Source organism: Polypterus senegalus, chromosome 12 (assembly GCF_016835505.1).
Source record: "Polypterus senegalus isolate Bchr_013 chromosome 12, ASM1683550v1, whole genome shotgun sequence".
Lineage (NCBI taxonomy): Eukaryota > Metazoa > Chordata > Cladistia > Polypteriformes > Polypteridae > Polypterus > Polypterus senegalus.
In genome coordinates, this window is record NC_053165.1 from 147,648,517 (window position 1) to 147,666,119 (window position 17,603).

The window sequence follows — 17,603 nt, forward strand, 5'->3', positions numbered from 1 at the left end:
CCTGCAAAAGGACCCAATGCCATCACACTTTCTCCTCCATGTTTGACATCACACATTGAGAAACCACCCTGTCACCAACTCAACGGCATACAAACACCCTGAGTGATGAATCGAAGATTTCAAATTTGGATTCATCACACCATAAGACTTTCTTGCAGTCTGCAGTAGTCCACAACCAGTATTTCAAGGCCCTATTTTGTCCTTTGTCGAACGGCTTTCTTACTGCCACTCATCCTGTTATATCTACAGCACAAAGTCTTCTCCTCACAGTAGAAACTGACACTTGCTTGTTTTTTGACCTGCAGTGTACTTGAAGCTGTTGTGCTGTGAGGTGCCTGTGATCACACAAGCTGGTGACCCTCAAAAACATGTCTTCTGATTGGGTGGTGACTGTTTGCCAGGGTTTGCCAGATCTCTTCCTATCGAGTTTCTTCCGTTGCTTTTGGATTGTGTAGGGCACCACTGGACCCACTGACACTTAGATATATATATATATATATATATATATATATATATATATATATATATATATATATATATATATATATATATATATATATATATATATATATATATATATATATATATATATATATATATATATATATATTTTTTTTTTTTTTTGGCAATTTCTCTAAATGAAAAGCCTACAGTTCTAAGGGTAATGATGCGTGCTCTGTCTCATTTAATTTAATTGCCATTATCACTGGAATATTGTCCAAGTAGAACATCAAAGGGTGTAATAACACAGTCTGCTCCAATTGTGCTGTAAGGCAGACAGAGGGTTTTTAAGTAATCAACACGAGTTGGGACACCTCTGCAAACTGTTAGTTTCAACTTGCAAGGTTCATTTACTTGAATTGCTGCAGGATAACTGTAGGTTGTCACCTGTTAGTTGTTCCCTGAAGAAGGCCCATTTGTAATAAACTGAAAACAAGGAAATTTTAGAATTTGCTAACCTAAACTTTTTATTTACTGTTTACCTTTTCACCATGTTAGTTCATTCATTGCCTTTCAACTGATTAAACTTTAAGAAAAACTGGAAAAACTGAGGTGTTGTGTGTGTAAAATATATTACTATTTGTTATCATGAAGATCAGATTTCAACTTTTAATGGAGCACATTTTTATAAATTAAATATTCATTATGTGCTGATTTTTTACAAATATCTAGAAAATTGTTGGCCAACTGTCAGAAGACTTGGAGGAAAAGAGAGACATGGTGCTCTCTTTGACAGGAATTATGGATAAAATAAGTAAAGAGAACCAGCAGCTCAGAATGAAACAGGCTGAGCTACAGGTAACTCTTTTTACTTTTGCATGGAATTTATCATTCTGTCTTATATTATTTGAAGATGTTTGTGGTTCGTATCTTTTTTTAATAGTAATATATACTGCATCTTTGTAATATAGATGTTAAAATGGGGAATTTTTAATTTTAAAGTGAGTTCTAAAATCGTAAATGAAAAACTTTCTTGAAAATGCTGAATGTATGCTTCTTCTCAAAGCAAATACAATTTCAGACTAAAAAAGAGAGCTGAAATATGTGAAAATGAAAAAGCAACTAGAATCCCATTCCTTATAGTTCTACTGAGCGTTACCATTTTCCTGTAAAATTGTGTTTTGCAGTGACTATGAACAAAATCCAAGGTCAGTCATTAAGTAAATCACAACTTGATTCACGGCTTGAATGTTTTACTAATAACCAGTTGTATCTAACATATTGCAGAGTAAGGAGCTTCAGTGAACTAATAATATTAGACCCTTGTTTAAAAAAAAAAATAGTATCCAGATATATGCTTGATGAGTTACCTAGTACTTCTGATACATCTAATTTACCAACCCCAACTATAATTGAGACCCATTGTCCTAAGAAATTTACACAGCTAGTTATCATGTTCATTTCAATGTAAAAGAGTCATTAATAGATTATTTTACAATAAACAAGGGAGCTTTGCACCCTGCTCTCTTCGCTCGCCAACCCCTGCCTGCGCTATGTGCCAGCAACTTCGCGTCTCTGCCGCTCTCGTGTGTGGATTTCACTTTCACCAAACAACAAAACTTTTAATTTTTGCAGATACGCCTCTTCATTGGGAAGAAACACTACTTTTCCGTTATGGCAACACAAATTAGACGATCTACAAGTCTCCAACTTAAAGTTTAAAGCCGAACAATAGCTATATATTTCTGTCATATCACCTATGTCCATATATTCAATCTCTTTTTGCTGTTCCATATTTTCACAGAGTAATAATTTCCATCTGTTAGCGCTATTGCGATCTTTATTATCAATTCTTCGACACTTTTTGAATTTTAGTAGTTTCATAATCTCTAACCTGCTCTGCAACTATGTTTCATGTTGCGTTAGAGGTATTGGTTGGGTTATATGTTTTCGTTGTTTTTGGCTTTAAAATTCAAACAGATACTTTTTAAACTTACACTTTTACTGTAACACTTCAGTAAAAACAGTATTTGGAATTACCTTTTCATCAATTCATTGTATTTTGATGCCGTGTTTGGAATTACATCGTGACAATGCAGCGTATAACTGTCCGTGAGTGAATATTGTTTCTTTCTCTCTACATGAACTGTAACTTACAATACCAATCGCATGAGAAATGACTGAACCGTGTGTCTCTTTGCATAAAGTCTTGTCTCAAGGGACGTGAAATGATCTCTTGCAGGTCTTTAAATTATCTCTTGTCTCAGGTTTTTCTTTTAAATCTTTATTACTGATCCTTACTATCATTTTTTGAGACTTTCGAATTCTACAACTTTCATAATCTGTAACCTGCTCTGCATGTATATTGCGCGGCAACGTTTTTTGAATTCTTTATGACGTTCTACTTTGTCATCTACTCTTTGTCTTTTATTTCCAGCCCTGGGCGTGGTTAAATCTCTTGGCACAAAGTCTCTGTCTTGTGGGATGTGAAAGTATCGCTCTGAAAAGGTCACGTCTCATCCCAGGTTAAAAAGTCTCGTCTCCCAAGATTTTTTTTATTATAATAGAGAGATATAGTCAGTAGGCAGTGGAAGAAGTCAAAATAAAAACATTTTAAAATTTAAACTACATTTAATTTTAATTTATTTATTTTATTATTTTTTTTTTTTACACACAGTCGTTAATCTTTTTTCCTTTGGTTAGTCCTTGTATGGGGTTTTATCCTACTTTTATTATCTTCTTTTTTGATTGGTATTGTTTCCCTCTAGGATCCTTGTGGTCTTCTGATTATTCATTTCTGATAGAAACTCAATAGTAAGATTCTGGTAAAAATATAGCTAAGTGGGCCTACATCCTTCAGTCATTCAGGAATATGAAGACTTTCTGTGGTAGGCAAAGTGGTTGCCCCAGCCCTCCTGATGCTCTAAAATGATGTTACTACATCACTATCTGTTGTGAAATTATGGAAGTCTGATGATGCTAGAGTCAAGGAATTATTCATGATGTTTTTGACACATTACCATACATTAAAAAGCTTTAGTGCATGGCACCATTATAGTTATTTTTGCATTTTTTTTTTGTTTTCCTTAAATTAAACAGTTACTAACACCTGGTCATCCCTCTTTGTTGATGGGACAGGCCTATTACACAAGCGTTGAATGAAAAAATACTTTAGGATTTCTTGCATTGTCATTTGAAAAATATAGAATTATCTTGTGGATTGCATTGTCTTGTGGTTTGGACTTCAGTCAGTGTGGCATTTAGCTGTATGTATGAGTCAAAGAAGTTTTCAATTCTACAACGAGTTTGTTTTTTCTTTATTTATGCTTAGTTTTATAGCAGTCCCTGTATAACTACAAAACACTTGCATTTTGTATGGCTTGGTGGTATTTATTGATATTTTAATTCTTTCTCAAACTGCAGTAACAGCAGCAGTCAGAGTTGTTAGCTTTGTTATACACATTGCTCACAGTATAAAATAATTACTCAATTCTAGATGATAATGCACGATACCTGCAAATGTGAAAGCAGGCACTGCACCAACATCCATCCATCCATTATCCAACCCGCTATATCCTAACTACAGGGTCACAGGGGTCTGCTGGAGTCAATCCCAGCCAACACAGGGAGGGCGCAAGGCAGGAAACAAACCCTGGGCAGGGTGCCAGCCTACCGGAGCAATATTATTGATAATATTCATAAATAATAACAATATGCAACGTACATTTGAATATTGGCAGCCATACAACCTGATAAATGAGGATGTGTAGTTTCATGTGGCACACAGACTTGTTAGTTACTTAAAATGTCTCTAGTTAAGTCCTCATTTGTGGTCAGCTTTCTTCAGAACAGGCCATATGCCTGTCTCAATATGGCTGCTGAGCTGTGCTTTTAATTGTACTGTATTGTCCTTTTCAGTTCATGGTGTATGATGGTCTTTTATCAGTTTGGTGTGAGAGAGAAAGTGGGGTAAAGCAAGCAAATTTATAGGTTTTCTGTCCAACCCCTACAGCCAATAGGGCGTTGTGGTACTTAAAAGTTTTTGATACAAGCCAATTCCAAACAGCCATACTTCAGACCAATGCGGGGTGGGGGAAGAAAACCTTCACACCTGCCCTCCAAACCAAATGTTAAGGTAAATCTTGGCAGATAGGCAGCCTGGCTTTCCTGTGGGGGTTGACTGAGAGACTTCAGCAGAGAAATATTAGCCAAACTGGTTTGAGGCACACGTCCCCCAACCCTGTCGTAAAATTACAAAGAGCTAAAAGGGGGGAAGAGGTTCTTAAACCATCAAACCATTGCTGTTATTATCAATAATGTAACACTAATATTACATTGCTTAGTCTAAGTTACAAATAAAGACACACAAAATATTTATCAACTTGTATGCAAAATTTCACATCACAACAGAGGGTAATAACTGAAATGAAAACATACCTGTGAGTTAAACTAGGGGATGCCAAAAAATTAGGAAATGCTACTTTACTGATTTCTTTTTTTTTTTTTATTTTACTTCTGCAAAGAGAAGGAAATTACGAATTACATCACACAGGAATATGTTTGGAGGTTGTGCTGCCCATATGTTTGAATACTAATGTACATGCATGCATAAATACATTATGATTGTGCAGTAGCCCAAATTTAACATTGGCAGCAATCACATAAGCCATGTCTTTCAGAAGAAAATACTAAATGCAGTTGTTAACTTAAGCTTGTCAGAACAAAAGCAAACACTGTCTGAAAGCCAAGAGTTAGTTTCATGATTTCATTCTAATGACACTTACAAATACTCTAGTTATCAAACACTGGGATAAGGCACTGATCATTACCGTAAGATGTTAATTCATATTAACCATGTGTGTAACAAAAAAAGGTACAGTATTGTATTAAGTAATAACAAGTCTTTTACCCTTTGTTAGCATACAGAGAAACACAGTTGCAAGCTACAGTTAAGTTTCAACTTAAAAACATTGCAGTGTAAAATGCACCCTTCACCACATGTATAGTTACAGCTGCTGAAGTGCACTTATACAGTGTGTGAATGGAAATGGCACCTTAATTGCTGTAAATCTAAAAGTGTGTGCTATTTATTGATAATTTTATTGATAATTCATACCCATCTCTAAAATACAAATGTATGTCAGATGATATGAACTACTGTGATGTCTAAAGTTGCTTCCTCCATTATTTTTGTAGCCATCATAGTAGGCTGAAACTTCTTGCCGCCCTATACCAGCAGTTACAAGACCATAATAAATGTAACAAATGAGAAGAGATTATTCAATCTGTTGGGCACATTCAGTAAATTTGGCTTTAGAAAGTGGGTGGATAACTCAATAGAAGAGAAAAGGTTTTCTATAAAGCAAGTGGATATCTTAAATCTGCCTTTAGGCAGAATACCAGTTATCCTAATGAAGGCAGTACTGAATCATTGAGGAAAACTAAAAAAAAATAAATCACTAAGTCCAAAAACTTTTTTTTAATTTTAATTTCATTTCAAGAAAATAATATTCCATACAATCAAGTCAAACTTTTACGACAAATGACTTCATAGTCAAACTAGAAAAAGAAAACAAAAAATGAAAAAAACATCAGAAAGTAACTTTCTTGTCTTTACATACCTGAGAGACTCTTGTCTTTATTCATAAACTGATTTTTCTCCTTTTCTCATGTAGTTGCAGAATGATGATCTTCTGTTGCAACTCAAACAGAGTGAAGAAGAAATGAATTCTGTTGAATTGCGACAGAAAAATCTTGCTTTGGAAAACTGGCACTTAAAAACATCTCTAAAACAGGAAGAAGAATCGCTGTCCACTTTGCAGGAAGAGCTGAGGAATCTGAGAATGCAGATTCAAAATTTGGAGGAGAAAGGAACCAATTCTGACCACATCTTGACAGAGAATCAGATGCTGAAAGAATATCTGAAGGAGGAAAAGCAGCAGATTCAAAATTTCCTAAAGCAGAAAGAGAATTTGATGGCAGAAGCCCAGATGCTAAGGCTGGAACTAGATAAGGAACGGCAGGTGACTAACAACCTCAAAGAGGAGTTGGGCCATCTGCGTCAAGCCTCGTCAGATATGAGGGAGACAGACCCAGAGACTGAAGAACTGCAGGCAAGATTAGCTGAATTAGAAAAAAAACTGAACTTTGAGCAGCAGCGCTCAGATCTTTGGGAAAGATTGTATGTTGAAATGAAGGAAGGACAAGCTGACACCTCAAAACCCAAAAGGTCAAAGGGTGAAAGTGTGTTTACATCAGTTAAAAATACATTTGATGCAGTGAAAAATTCCACCAAAGAATTTGTTCATCACCATAAGGAGCAAATCAAAAAAGCCAAAGAAGCTGTCAAAGAAAATCTGAAAAAATTCTCGGATTCTGTAAAATCTACTTTTAGACATTTCAGAGATTCTGCTACTAACATCTTTGACAAGAACTGGAAAGCGCCTATAAACCGGGCTCAAGGCAGAAATGTTGGACAGCCATGCCAACATGTAAAGGAACAAAGTCGAGATGGTGAGGATGAAGTTGAAAGCTTGTGGTGGCAGAATAACCCTCAAAAACCTTGTTTTAAGCACCAAAGAAAATCAACAGCCAATGCTGATCGAGATTATTTCCAGAGTAAATATGAAGGACAGTCTTATAACTCCCATAACAGTGACACTAGGCAAAAAACTCCTAAAGGTTGTTCAGATGTGTTTGACTGTGCATATCAAGAATCCATGAGTTTATTTAACAAAGCCATAGACCCTGTCAAAGCAGATGAATTCATTCAGCTAATGCACCGCTACTTACAGCAAGAAGTGAATCACTTCCATCACTGGAGAGAGCTGGAGAATTTTATTAATAGATTTTTTCACAATGGCATTTTCATACATGACCAGATGCTCTTTACTGATTTTGTTAGTGGTGTTGAGAATTATCTTGAGGACATGAAAGAGTACCAGAAAGGAGGCCAAGATGTTTTTGAAGATCTAGATGAGTACGTGTATATGTACTTCTTTGGAGAGACATACTCCCAGCAGCATGGGCCAAGGTAAGAGGGGGTTTGTTTTGGTTTTTTTTTCCCTTAATTTTCCTATACATTTTAGAATGTAGCCCAATATAAAAAAGAACAAATGAACAGGTGAGCTTTCTTTTGAAACAATTATTCTGCATTTTTTCTGCATACCTGATTTTGCTGCTGCTGCTTGTGCCGTGCCGCGTGATCTGCATGTCGCACAGTGCATCAAACATTTAAAAGCCTGTACAAGCAGCTGTCCTTTTGTCTCACTTCCTTGTCTCCGAGAAAATCACGTCTCGACACACGATTTTTTCTATTGTAATAAAATGTTTATCTTTGAATCTGTGAAGGCTTGGTACCTTCTGACCACAAAATACTAGAATAGAGTACTGTTTGCATTAATTGTATTCTGGAAGGCCGAAAAGGCAAGATTACACCTTGATTACACAATATGGAGTTGCCCATGCAGGTTTATCAACACTTGGGAGTGTTCATTTTGCACACAAAAAAAATCTCCCTTCCTAATTGGAGGAATGTTTGTGAGAAACATTTTTTTGTCTCTTCCTTATGCTATATTTCAGTTAGGTTAAAAAAAAAATCCACATATTTAAAACCTGATTTGTTTAGTCCTAGCATTGTTTCACATCTTTTGTCCTTTCTTTGAATAGCATCCTACAACCATTTTTTTACATTTTATAGTGCCTTCTTATAGTGAAGATTAACTCAAGGCACTATACAGTACTTGTGTTCATTATTAACAAATGTAATATAAGTGAATTCCTCCGAGTTTGGATTGATCCATCATCCTTTTGATTTAAAGGCCATTGTCTTTGTCACAATACTAGGGTGAGTTGCGGGGGAAACCAGAGGATTTCCCACCTTAATTAGATGGTTTGTAATCGGCCTATCATAAATGTGGGATGCTGGTGTTGGGCCTGTTCCCAAAAGGGAAGTCATAGGTTGCTATAAATGAGAATAAACCATTGTAACTTATGAATGGGCAATAGTCTATTTTGTGTTATTTGTCTTAGTACAGGTTTTGTTTTAACAAAGTTTTTTTTAATATTTACAAAAACACTTTTAGTGTGAATTATGACAGGGAAAATGTACATGGCAGTGTATAATTGTTACAGAAAGGAAACGGGATGTGCAGTTGGGCGCACACGTCTGCCCCATTAACCTTTAGTACTGGTGAACTGTGGGGATGTGTCCTTCCACTACTCTTCTCTCTTTATACAAATGCTGACTGTACTTCTGGTGATTCGTCACTCAAACTTCTTAAATGTGGAGATAACACTAATGGGCCTCATTTCAAACAATGATGAGTCCATATGCACACAAGAGATGGAAAATCTGACATTGTGGTACATCCATAGTAATTTGGACTTTAACATTCAAAAATGGATATAGATTTCGTGAAATAGTCACCTGCTCACCTATCACTTACTATGAATGGCTCAGCCATTTTGATGACACAGTCATTTAAGTTTCTGGGCGCTGTGCTGTCACAAAACCTTAAGTGGGTCAGTAACATCACATGTATTATTAAGAAAGCCCATTAGAGAATGTTCATTTTGCATCAGCTGAGGAAATTCAATCTCTCTCAAGCAATACACAGCTATCATGGGAGTCCATTCTGCCCCTCATCTATGACTGTCTCTGTTTCAATGCTAAGGTCGATCTTGCACTGCATCATCAGAGCCTATGAAAAGATTGTAGGCTGTAACTTACCTCACTTTTAAGTCCTTTATGAGTCTCCAGGGTAAGGAAGCGGGCAGCACACCCAGGGCATCACCTATGCCAAACACTACCCTCCTGTAGACGATGTCTTTGCGCAGTGAAAGCTAAAACAACATGTCACCTAATCGGATCTGAGCTTCTACTCAGTATCTACCTATACCTGAGCACTAGACTGCAAGGACATTTTAATCTAACTATCTTGTATTGACCTTGTATGCTGCATCCTATTTTATGATTTTTTTAATTTTATCTTATACTGTATTTATATTTTGTATTCTGTCTTGTCCTTGCATGTTGCTCTTATGCTATCAAGACAAATTCCTAGTACACCTGGCCAATAAAATTAATTCTGATTACCAATAATTGATAAATGAAAAAAACAAATATGACAAGTTAATGAATTTATCCAGTCAGTCAGTCATTGTCCAACCTGCTATATCCTAACACAGGGTCACGGGGGGTCTGCTGGAGCCAATCCTAACCAACACAGGGCGCGAGGCAGGAACAAATCCCTGCGCCGGGCACCAGCCCACTGCAGTGAATTTATCCAGTAGAGTACCATATTCCCCTTCATCGCTGCCATTTTGCTGTGGTATGATATGAGTATACCTTTCATAGCTCATTTCACAGTGAATGACAGTAGAATCATGCAGTACACAGTGGCAAAATGTCAGGACTCAAATTGCTGGAGCTTCTCAAGTAGTGGAATGGAGTCCATACAGACAGGGACTTCATTACAAATTCGGATCTTACTAAGCAGTCAGTGGTGAGTATTTAATAATTTCATCTCTGTATGATAAGAAAGAAAGAGAGAGAAAGAATTTTGGATATTGGTGATTGTCTGCAGTTTTCATTTTTTGGATCTGCTATGTAAAATTTGTACTTTTTCAGACCTTATATACTATGTGAAATCATGACTATTTGCAGTTTATAAGCAATTTTGTCAAGATTTTTTCGATTGTTCTAACATGTTATGCCCTCATTAATCTAAGTTGTGTTCTAGTTTACTTTTAACATTCTTTACTTTTACATTTACCAAGAATGCAATCAAACAGGATTGTCTGGCCTGAAACCATAAATCTGCACTCATAATCCACTAAATCACACCACGGAGTGGACATGCATGCCTTCTTAGTGACAGGTTGAAGAGGAAACGGTCTTACAGTATTCCCCTAAAATAGGGAAATGTGGTATGCTTTCTGATTCCAGTGTGGGCTTTTTGAAAGACCTGCCCATTTTCTGAGGAATGCTAAAGGACTCCTCTTTGGGTTCACTATGAAGAATGCAAAGGCAGATAAAAGGTTCTCATTTACACTGATAGCAGAGTGGTGGCTCTGAGGCTAGGGATTTGCACTGGCTGCTGGTTTGAATCCCGTAAACGGCAAAAGTGACTCTACTTCATTGTGCCCCTGAGCAAGGCCCTTAACCTGCAATTGCTCCATTCTGGGTATGACGTTAATCTGAGCCCAGCCCTTCATGTAGGCCCTCCAGCCCGCAGGGAAAAACCTGGAGGTTGGTGGCAGAATTGGCACTCCAGCCACCATAAACTGAAGTAGTGTGGTGCTGAGGTGTCACCCGCCACATGGCTGCACTTGGGTCCCAGTCTGGGTTCCTGAGTTGGTTTGTCATGTGCTGGGTGCTCCTAACCTCTCTCATTTAATTCATAAGCTGCCAAAGCAGATCTGTCCCATTAAGGTACGCACTCCACAAAACCTCTGCAGATGTCCAGTAGTTTCCAGCACCAAGACATTAATAGAGGATCTTTTAAGTCCTGTAAGTTGTGAGGAAAGGCCTCTGATGTTTTTCCAGCACATCCCATGGGTGCTCGATCGGATTGAGATCAGGGGAAATTGAATGCCAAGTCAACACATTGAACTGTTGGTCATGTTACTCAAAACATAAACCTGAACAATTTTTACAGTGTGACAGGGTGCATTATTCTGCTGAAAGAGGTCATTGCCATCACGGAATACCATTGCCATGAAGGGGTGTATGTGGTCTGAAAAAACCTTTAGGTACATTGTGCTTGTCAAAGTAACATTCATATAAATGCCAGGACCCAAAGTTTCCCAGCAGAACATTGCCCAGAGTATCACACTGCCTTTGCCAGCTTGCTTTCTTCCCATAGTACATCCTCGCTTGCCATCTCTTCCTTAGGTTAACAGTGCACATTCACCTGGCCATCCTTATGATCTAAAAGAAAACAAGACTCCTCAGAACAGGACACCTTCTCTCACTGCTCCATGGTCTAGTTCTGATGCTAATGTGCCCATTGTAGGTGCTGTTTGTGATGGACAGGGGTCTGCATGGGCACTGTGACCAGTCTTCTGCTACAAAGCCCCATACACAACACGCTGTGATGCACTGTGTTGTCTCACACCTTTTTCTTGTGTCCAGCGTTAAGTTTTCAGCAGTTTAGCTCTTCTGTGGGATCGGACTAGACTGGCTAGCCTCCACTTGCGACTTGCAACAGTGAGCTTTGAATGGTCATGACCCTTTGCCAGTTTACCAGTGGTCCATTCGTGGACTACTTTTGGTAGGTACTAACCACTGCATACCAGGAATATCCCCAAGACCTGCCATTTTGGAGATGCCGTGACCCAGTCGTCTAGCCATCACAGACTAGGTCATGTCAAAGTTGCTCAGATCCTTGTGCTTGCCCATTTCTCCTGCTTTCAACAACTCAGCTTCAAGAACTGACTGTTCATTTGCTGCCTGCCTAACATATCGCAGCCCTTGACAGGTTTATTTTTTTATTTTATTGATTTTATTGTAAACACACAACATTCCATACAAACAGAACAATTTTTACAAAAATAGGATTGAAAACAAATCGACCCCCACCCCTGAGAAAGAGAGCATGGCCAGCAGAGTAAAATTTAAAGCTAGTAAAAATAAGTAGATAGATGAATTAATAAGTGAATAAAAATAAATGGAGACGAAAAAGAAATGGGGAGCGAATCTGCTTCCTTAATCTAGAGTAAATGCTTATTCTAAAATGTTACTGATCAGATCCAGTCAGGTTTTGAAAAAGTTCTGCACAGATCCTCTAAGTGAGAATTTGATTTTTTCCAGTTTTAAATAGGATAAAACATCAGTTACCCACTGACTTAAAAGGGGAGAGTTAGGATTCTTCCAGATGAGCAGGATAAGTCTATGTGCCAATAGTGTAGTAAAGGCAATGCCAGTTTGTTTGTCCTTCTCCAATTTAAGCCCCTCTGTGAGCCCACCAAACGCAGCTGTTAATGGATTAGGAGGGATTGTGACACCACGGCTGTCTGACAGGCATCTATTAAGATTTTGGTCCAGAATGATGTTAATTTGGCGCAGGCCTAAAACATGTGACTTAGTGAGGCTGGAACTCGATTAAATTGTTCGCAGGTTTGTGTTTTGCCCTGGAAACATTTTGTACAATTTGAAACGAGAGAGATGTGCTCAATTATAATTTTGAGTTGAATAATTCTATGCTTTGCACGTATGGAGCTCGAGTGAATTCTCTGCATTAGTAAATTTCCAGTCCTTTTCTGAGATGTTGAGTGAGAGATCCTTTTCCCAGTGTCCTCCAGGGGCCTCATGTATAAACAGTGCGTATGCACAGAAATGTTGCGTAAGAACTTTTCCACGTTCAAATCACGATGTATAAAACCTACACTTGGTGTAAAGCCACGCACATTTCCACAGTACCTCATACCTTGTCGTACGCAAGTTCTCCGCTTGGTTTTGCAGACTCGCGGCACCCAGCGTCAAAGCAGTGCTACTGTTCTTGTGTGGTTACTCCTTATTTTCCTGACGCGGCTTTATAAATACACTGAAACTAACCGCATATTGTTTATTAGTGTAATGCATCTGATTGTAATTAACTTGTAACAATATAATGGTCCAGGGAACAGCCATAGTATTCCAAATACCATAACTGCTTTAGTGTTGTTACTCTCACTGCACCTTCTTCTTCTTCTTTCAGCTCCTCCCGTTAGGAGTTGCCACAGCGGATCATCTTTTTCCATATTACTCTCACTGCACTACTCGGAGTATTTATATCACTGTATCTGAGTGTAAATCACAGCAGCAGCTGATCGGAAAGAGAATTATCGGTATACAGCTTCAAGCACACGCTGTCTCAGCCACGGCAAAACGTTTCAAAGCCTTTCATGTATGGGCCTTGCGGTTCAGAAATAGTTTCATCCCAAGAACTTTAAATGCAGCCAATCAATTGCTCCTTGTAGAACTGTTTGTAGCCTACTTATAAGTACAATCACCCCACTGTAAACTTGCACTACAGTTATAATATCTCACAACCTGAGTCACTTTATAAAGCTTGTATTTACATATGATGACAATATAATTTTTCAGATGAAATGCAGCAAAATATGTTTATTATATTATGCAGATAAAACTTTAACTTCATTTAAATAATCTGTATTCTTCACTGGGACTGCCATGAAGGATAAAATAATTAAACGTGTACTACGAAGATCTTTCAATGTTCCTTACGTTTTGAAGAATCGGCACTCTAAGCTTATAGATGGCTTAACATCTATTACATAGCTGATTGTGTGGCGATCGGTTACTTGGACAAAGAAAAGCTAGGACTGCAGTGACGGCTACGCCAATATATATTGAATATAAAACAGAAAGAGAAAATAACAACACAGCTAAAACGCAGCGACAAATTTCGGCAAAAGTTAAATGCTTGTGTCATGAGCTCGAGGCGGCTATGCAGTGTCCACAACGGACGTGGCCATCCACCGTGCATAAGCTACCTTACTGACATTGGCGGGCAAAGGAGCCACCCATTCTTCCTCTGCCCAGTGCCACAAGCCTACAGCTGCCCCTGAGTAATGCTGCAATAAATTATTTCGTAGAAGGTCGCACACAATCACTGTGCCGTGAAACTCGTGTTTTAATAACGTGCTTTAACTCGTATCATCATAAAAATGATATCACGTATACATCTCAGTATTTTAGTTATTCAGAGAGCTGTAATATCACGAATGTAATGGATTTTGTGTCCAGTTGGAGAAAGAGAGCCGGTTTAAGAAGCAAGTAGTGATTCACACACATAGAGCACATAGACGATCAAATACAAAACAAAGCATTTAACGTGCTACTTTAATTACGATGTGATTTGAGAAACTGGTTAATTAAACGATTTTAAGATGAAGTTTATGATGTTCTACTTTAATGACAAAATAAACTACGTGATTAAAGTGGAAATGTCGAGATTGAAGTTGACATTTCGTGCTTTTTCCCCACTATGTGCCTTTTTTTCCTCTGTACCCTAATAATCTTTCATATGACACTCAGGCAGTGGGCTACAACTCGGCTTTTCACGGAGACTTTGATATGTGACTTCTTTTTTATTTCCGGCACTGTGCGATTTTGTGAACGTGAGCTTTCAAGTTTCTCCAACACGCTATGTCACTCGATCAGCTTCCTTTTGTTGATTATACCACGGTTTATTTGAACAAATAGTATGTTTTTCCTTTGCCTCCACTTGGTATCCGCTGAAATTCTTATATTGTCCCCCGTGCTTTTCCCATTGTCTTTTCACAGAAGGCTGAGCTTAAGGGCGATTTTTATTGATTTGCATATTCAAAGAGGCGTAATTCTGGGAGGAGTTGGGGCGTTACATAAAGCGCGTGCACGAGAGTTACTTTTCACGCTGATCGGGATTTATGTCGCGGAAGAACGTGGAAGTTGAGAGTACGCACAGGTTCCTGCATCTGGATTTTTCTGTGCGTAAGCACATTTCGGCTTTTGTGCTTACGCCATGTTATAGTGCGAGTTCTACGCACGGCGTTATACATGAGGCCCCTGGATCTTTGAAAGGGAGGGACTGTAAAATGGTTTTATATATTACAGAAATGCTGTCTGAGTCCTCGAGACTGTGCAACATTTTTTCCAACATTGAGGGAGGAGGGATGTGACAGGTGTCATTTTTACAAAATAATCCACGTTAGTCACTTAACCTGTCAGTGGTTTGAATTTCGTGGTTTAATCGTGTATTTTGTCAGGCAGCTAGTTTGTGTTTGGCACCAATGATTAAAACAGTTTCTGTGGGATGGAACCGATTAGAACCCTGGAGTTAAACTAGTGTGGTGTACAACCTGAGAAATCTGTTGAAAAATGTCAGTATTCCCCTACAGGTTCTATTGAGGAGAGGGTAGGTGAACCTTTAATTAGATGGCAAAAGCTTTAGATGAAACAACGGAAGTATGCAGGAACAGATCAGCTTCTATACAGTGGCATAACAAAATATGTATGCGCATAGTAGTAAAACCACTAGACCCCATGTGGAAAAACAACAAGAACTCAAGAGCCAGTGTCTCTGGAAGAGTAACAAGAAATTGAGGTTTTTGGTATTTACCACAAGTGTTTCTTATATCCAAAGTTTTCTGTTAATTCATTAATCCGACCGTGATAGACTTGTCACAGTAAATCATTCAGCACCAGGACAAAGGTCAGTTTTGATGTAAATTAAGAATTCAGGATTTGTAATCCTTTTGTTTTTTACCAATAGGTACGAAAGTCAGTAGAACTTCACAAAGAAAACCCGGCACAAAAATAATGAAGAAATCTTGCTTCCTAAAAGGTAAAAGGTGAAAAATTGACTATATTTCTGTTTACCAATTTCAGTAGACCCTTTGAAGGGCCATTTCCCAAAAATGAGAGGCTTAAAAAATCTGAGCACAAACCCCAAAGACATCACATGGTACGTTCAAAAGAGAGGAAATGGAACAAAGAGGGATGCACCAAAGGACGACATATGACCAATGTCAAAACTGAGCTGGGTCCAACGCCGTTTGATCTAAAATATTGAAATGTCTTGCTGTGGTTAATAACGAACATGTCTAAGTTTACACGTTGGACAAGGAAGAAGTGGAACATGTTAGAATTTGTTTGTGTCTCTGGCTATGCAAGGTACTGGGCTCACCATTGTGGTTCGGGTCATATTTGTTTCTACAACATGCAGTGTCTCACAGTTGTCACAGAATGTAATGTAAATTATAACACAAAATTCCAATGACAGGGTTAAAGTGTGAATTTGGGATGAAATGGAGGTTTTCTTCATTTCTGCTGAAGTGCAATGGGATGAGGTGGACTTGAACTAGTGGTTTATGTTTAAGAAATGTCAGAAATCTTCTCCTTTTTAACACCTTTGGGCATGTTTGATATAGTAATGAACTCTTCAAAGTTGCACGTGTGTGTCCTTTGTCATGAAGAAGTGTCATTCCTCAACTGTTCTAATTGTTTATGGTGTTTTAAAATCTGGGCAGTCTTTCTCAAGTCTAGAGTGTGATCTTTTGGAGTTCGCCAAAGTTAGCAACAGAAATGTTTCTTAAAAATTCCTGCTTCCTGTTTTATTAATTTCTAGTCTTTTACAAATATGGCAACCTTTTGCTTAATTAAAAAAATGTGAAAGTATGTCTGTACAATGTTTGGTTTGAGCAGTTTTGCGGGGCAGATACTCGCAGGCTTGCAAACACTTAAAAACGTTTGTCAAAAGTTCTAAAAAAGTGAAGAACTTCATTAAGTTAATCATTGACGTGGACTAGCTGTACGGGACTGTATCATTAAGAGATGTTAAAGGGCTTTGCACTATGTTTTAACTTTCAATAGAATCGGGAGACCACAAAAACAAAAATTATTAATGGATAATATCTAGAATTAGAATAAAGCAAGCTGCCATGTCACTAATGATGCATTTTTGTTCTGTTTTTCAGTAATCTGTTAGTGCAAACACATTTCTAACATTCCAACGTGAGCTCTGTAATTTTTGTTTTCTCTAAGACTGGTTAATGGCATTTGTTTAACTTTTTGTGCTTTTAAAAGGAGTGCATTCCACAGGACCCTAATAAAATGAAATAAAAACTGTGTGCTTATATGCGTCTTTCTTTGTATGTATGTTGAACGTTTTAAGTAAAAACCAATTTGATCTATTTTTTGTTTTTAGATGTTTAGTGCATGTGATCTCTCCTTATTGTATTATACTCATTATAGGAGTTACATTAGAGATTCAGTTGACACTTGTCTGTTGTATTTAATTGTATGAAAGTCTTTTTTCTTTTCTAAGACCACTAAAATTATCTGGGTTCCTGTTAGTGAGAAGTCAAGTACAATGACACCTTTTATTGGCTAACTAAAAAGATTACAATATGCAAGCTTTCAAGGCAACTCAGGCTCCTTCTTCAGATAAAGATGTACGGTAATCATTTATCATTATTATATCCTGCCTGAAGAAGGAGCCTGAGTTGCCTTGTAATCTTTTTAGTTAGCCAATAAAAGGTGTCATTGTGCTTGACTTCTCACTACATTCCTAATGGCTGACACGCTACAACACCCGTGTCCAGGCCTCGAGTGCCACAGTGGCTGCAGGTTTTCATTCTTACCATCTTCTTAATTAGTGACCAGTTTTTGCTGC

General features: G+C 37.9%; 1 protein-coding gene across 6 annotated transcripts in view; it reads left to right on the plus strand.

Moving 5' to 3' along the window:
• Positions 1-17,056, plus strand: part of ccpg1 (cell cycle progression 1) — a 38,163-nt gene extending 21,107 nt beyond the window's left edge. For 2 of the 6 annotated variants that reach the window (XM_039770263.1, XM_039770262.1), the window contains exons 8-10: positions 1,174-1,299; positions 6,117-7,474; positions 15,818-17,056. In XM_039770263.1, the coding sequence (XP_039626197.1) occupies positions 1,174-1,299; positions 6,117-7,474; positions 15,818-16,001 (1,668 nt within the window). In that variant the 3' untranslated portion in view covers positions 16,002-17,056. Of the gene's footprint in view, positions 1-1,173; positions 1,300-6,116; positions 7,475-15,701 lie in introns of all 6 variants that reach the window. The other 4 variants (XM_039770264.1, XM_039770266.1, XM_039770265.1 and 1 more) reach the window with 4 other exon arrangements.
• Positions 17,057-17,603: the final 547 nt, after the last annotated feature.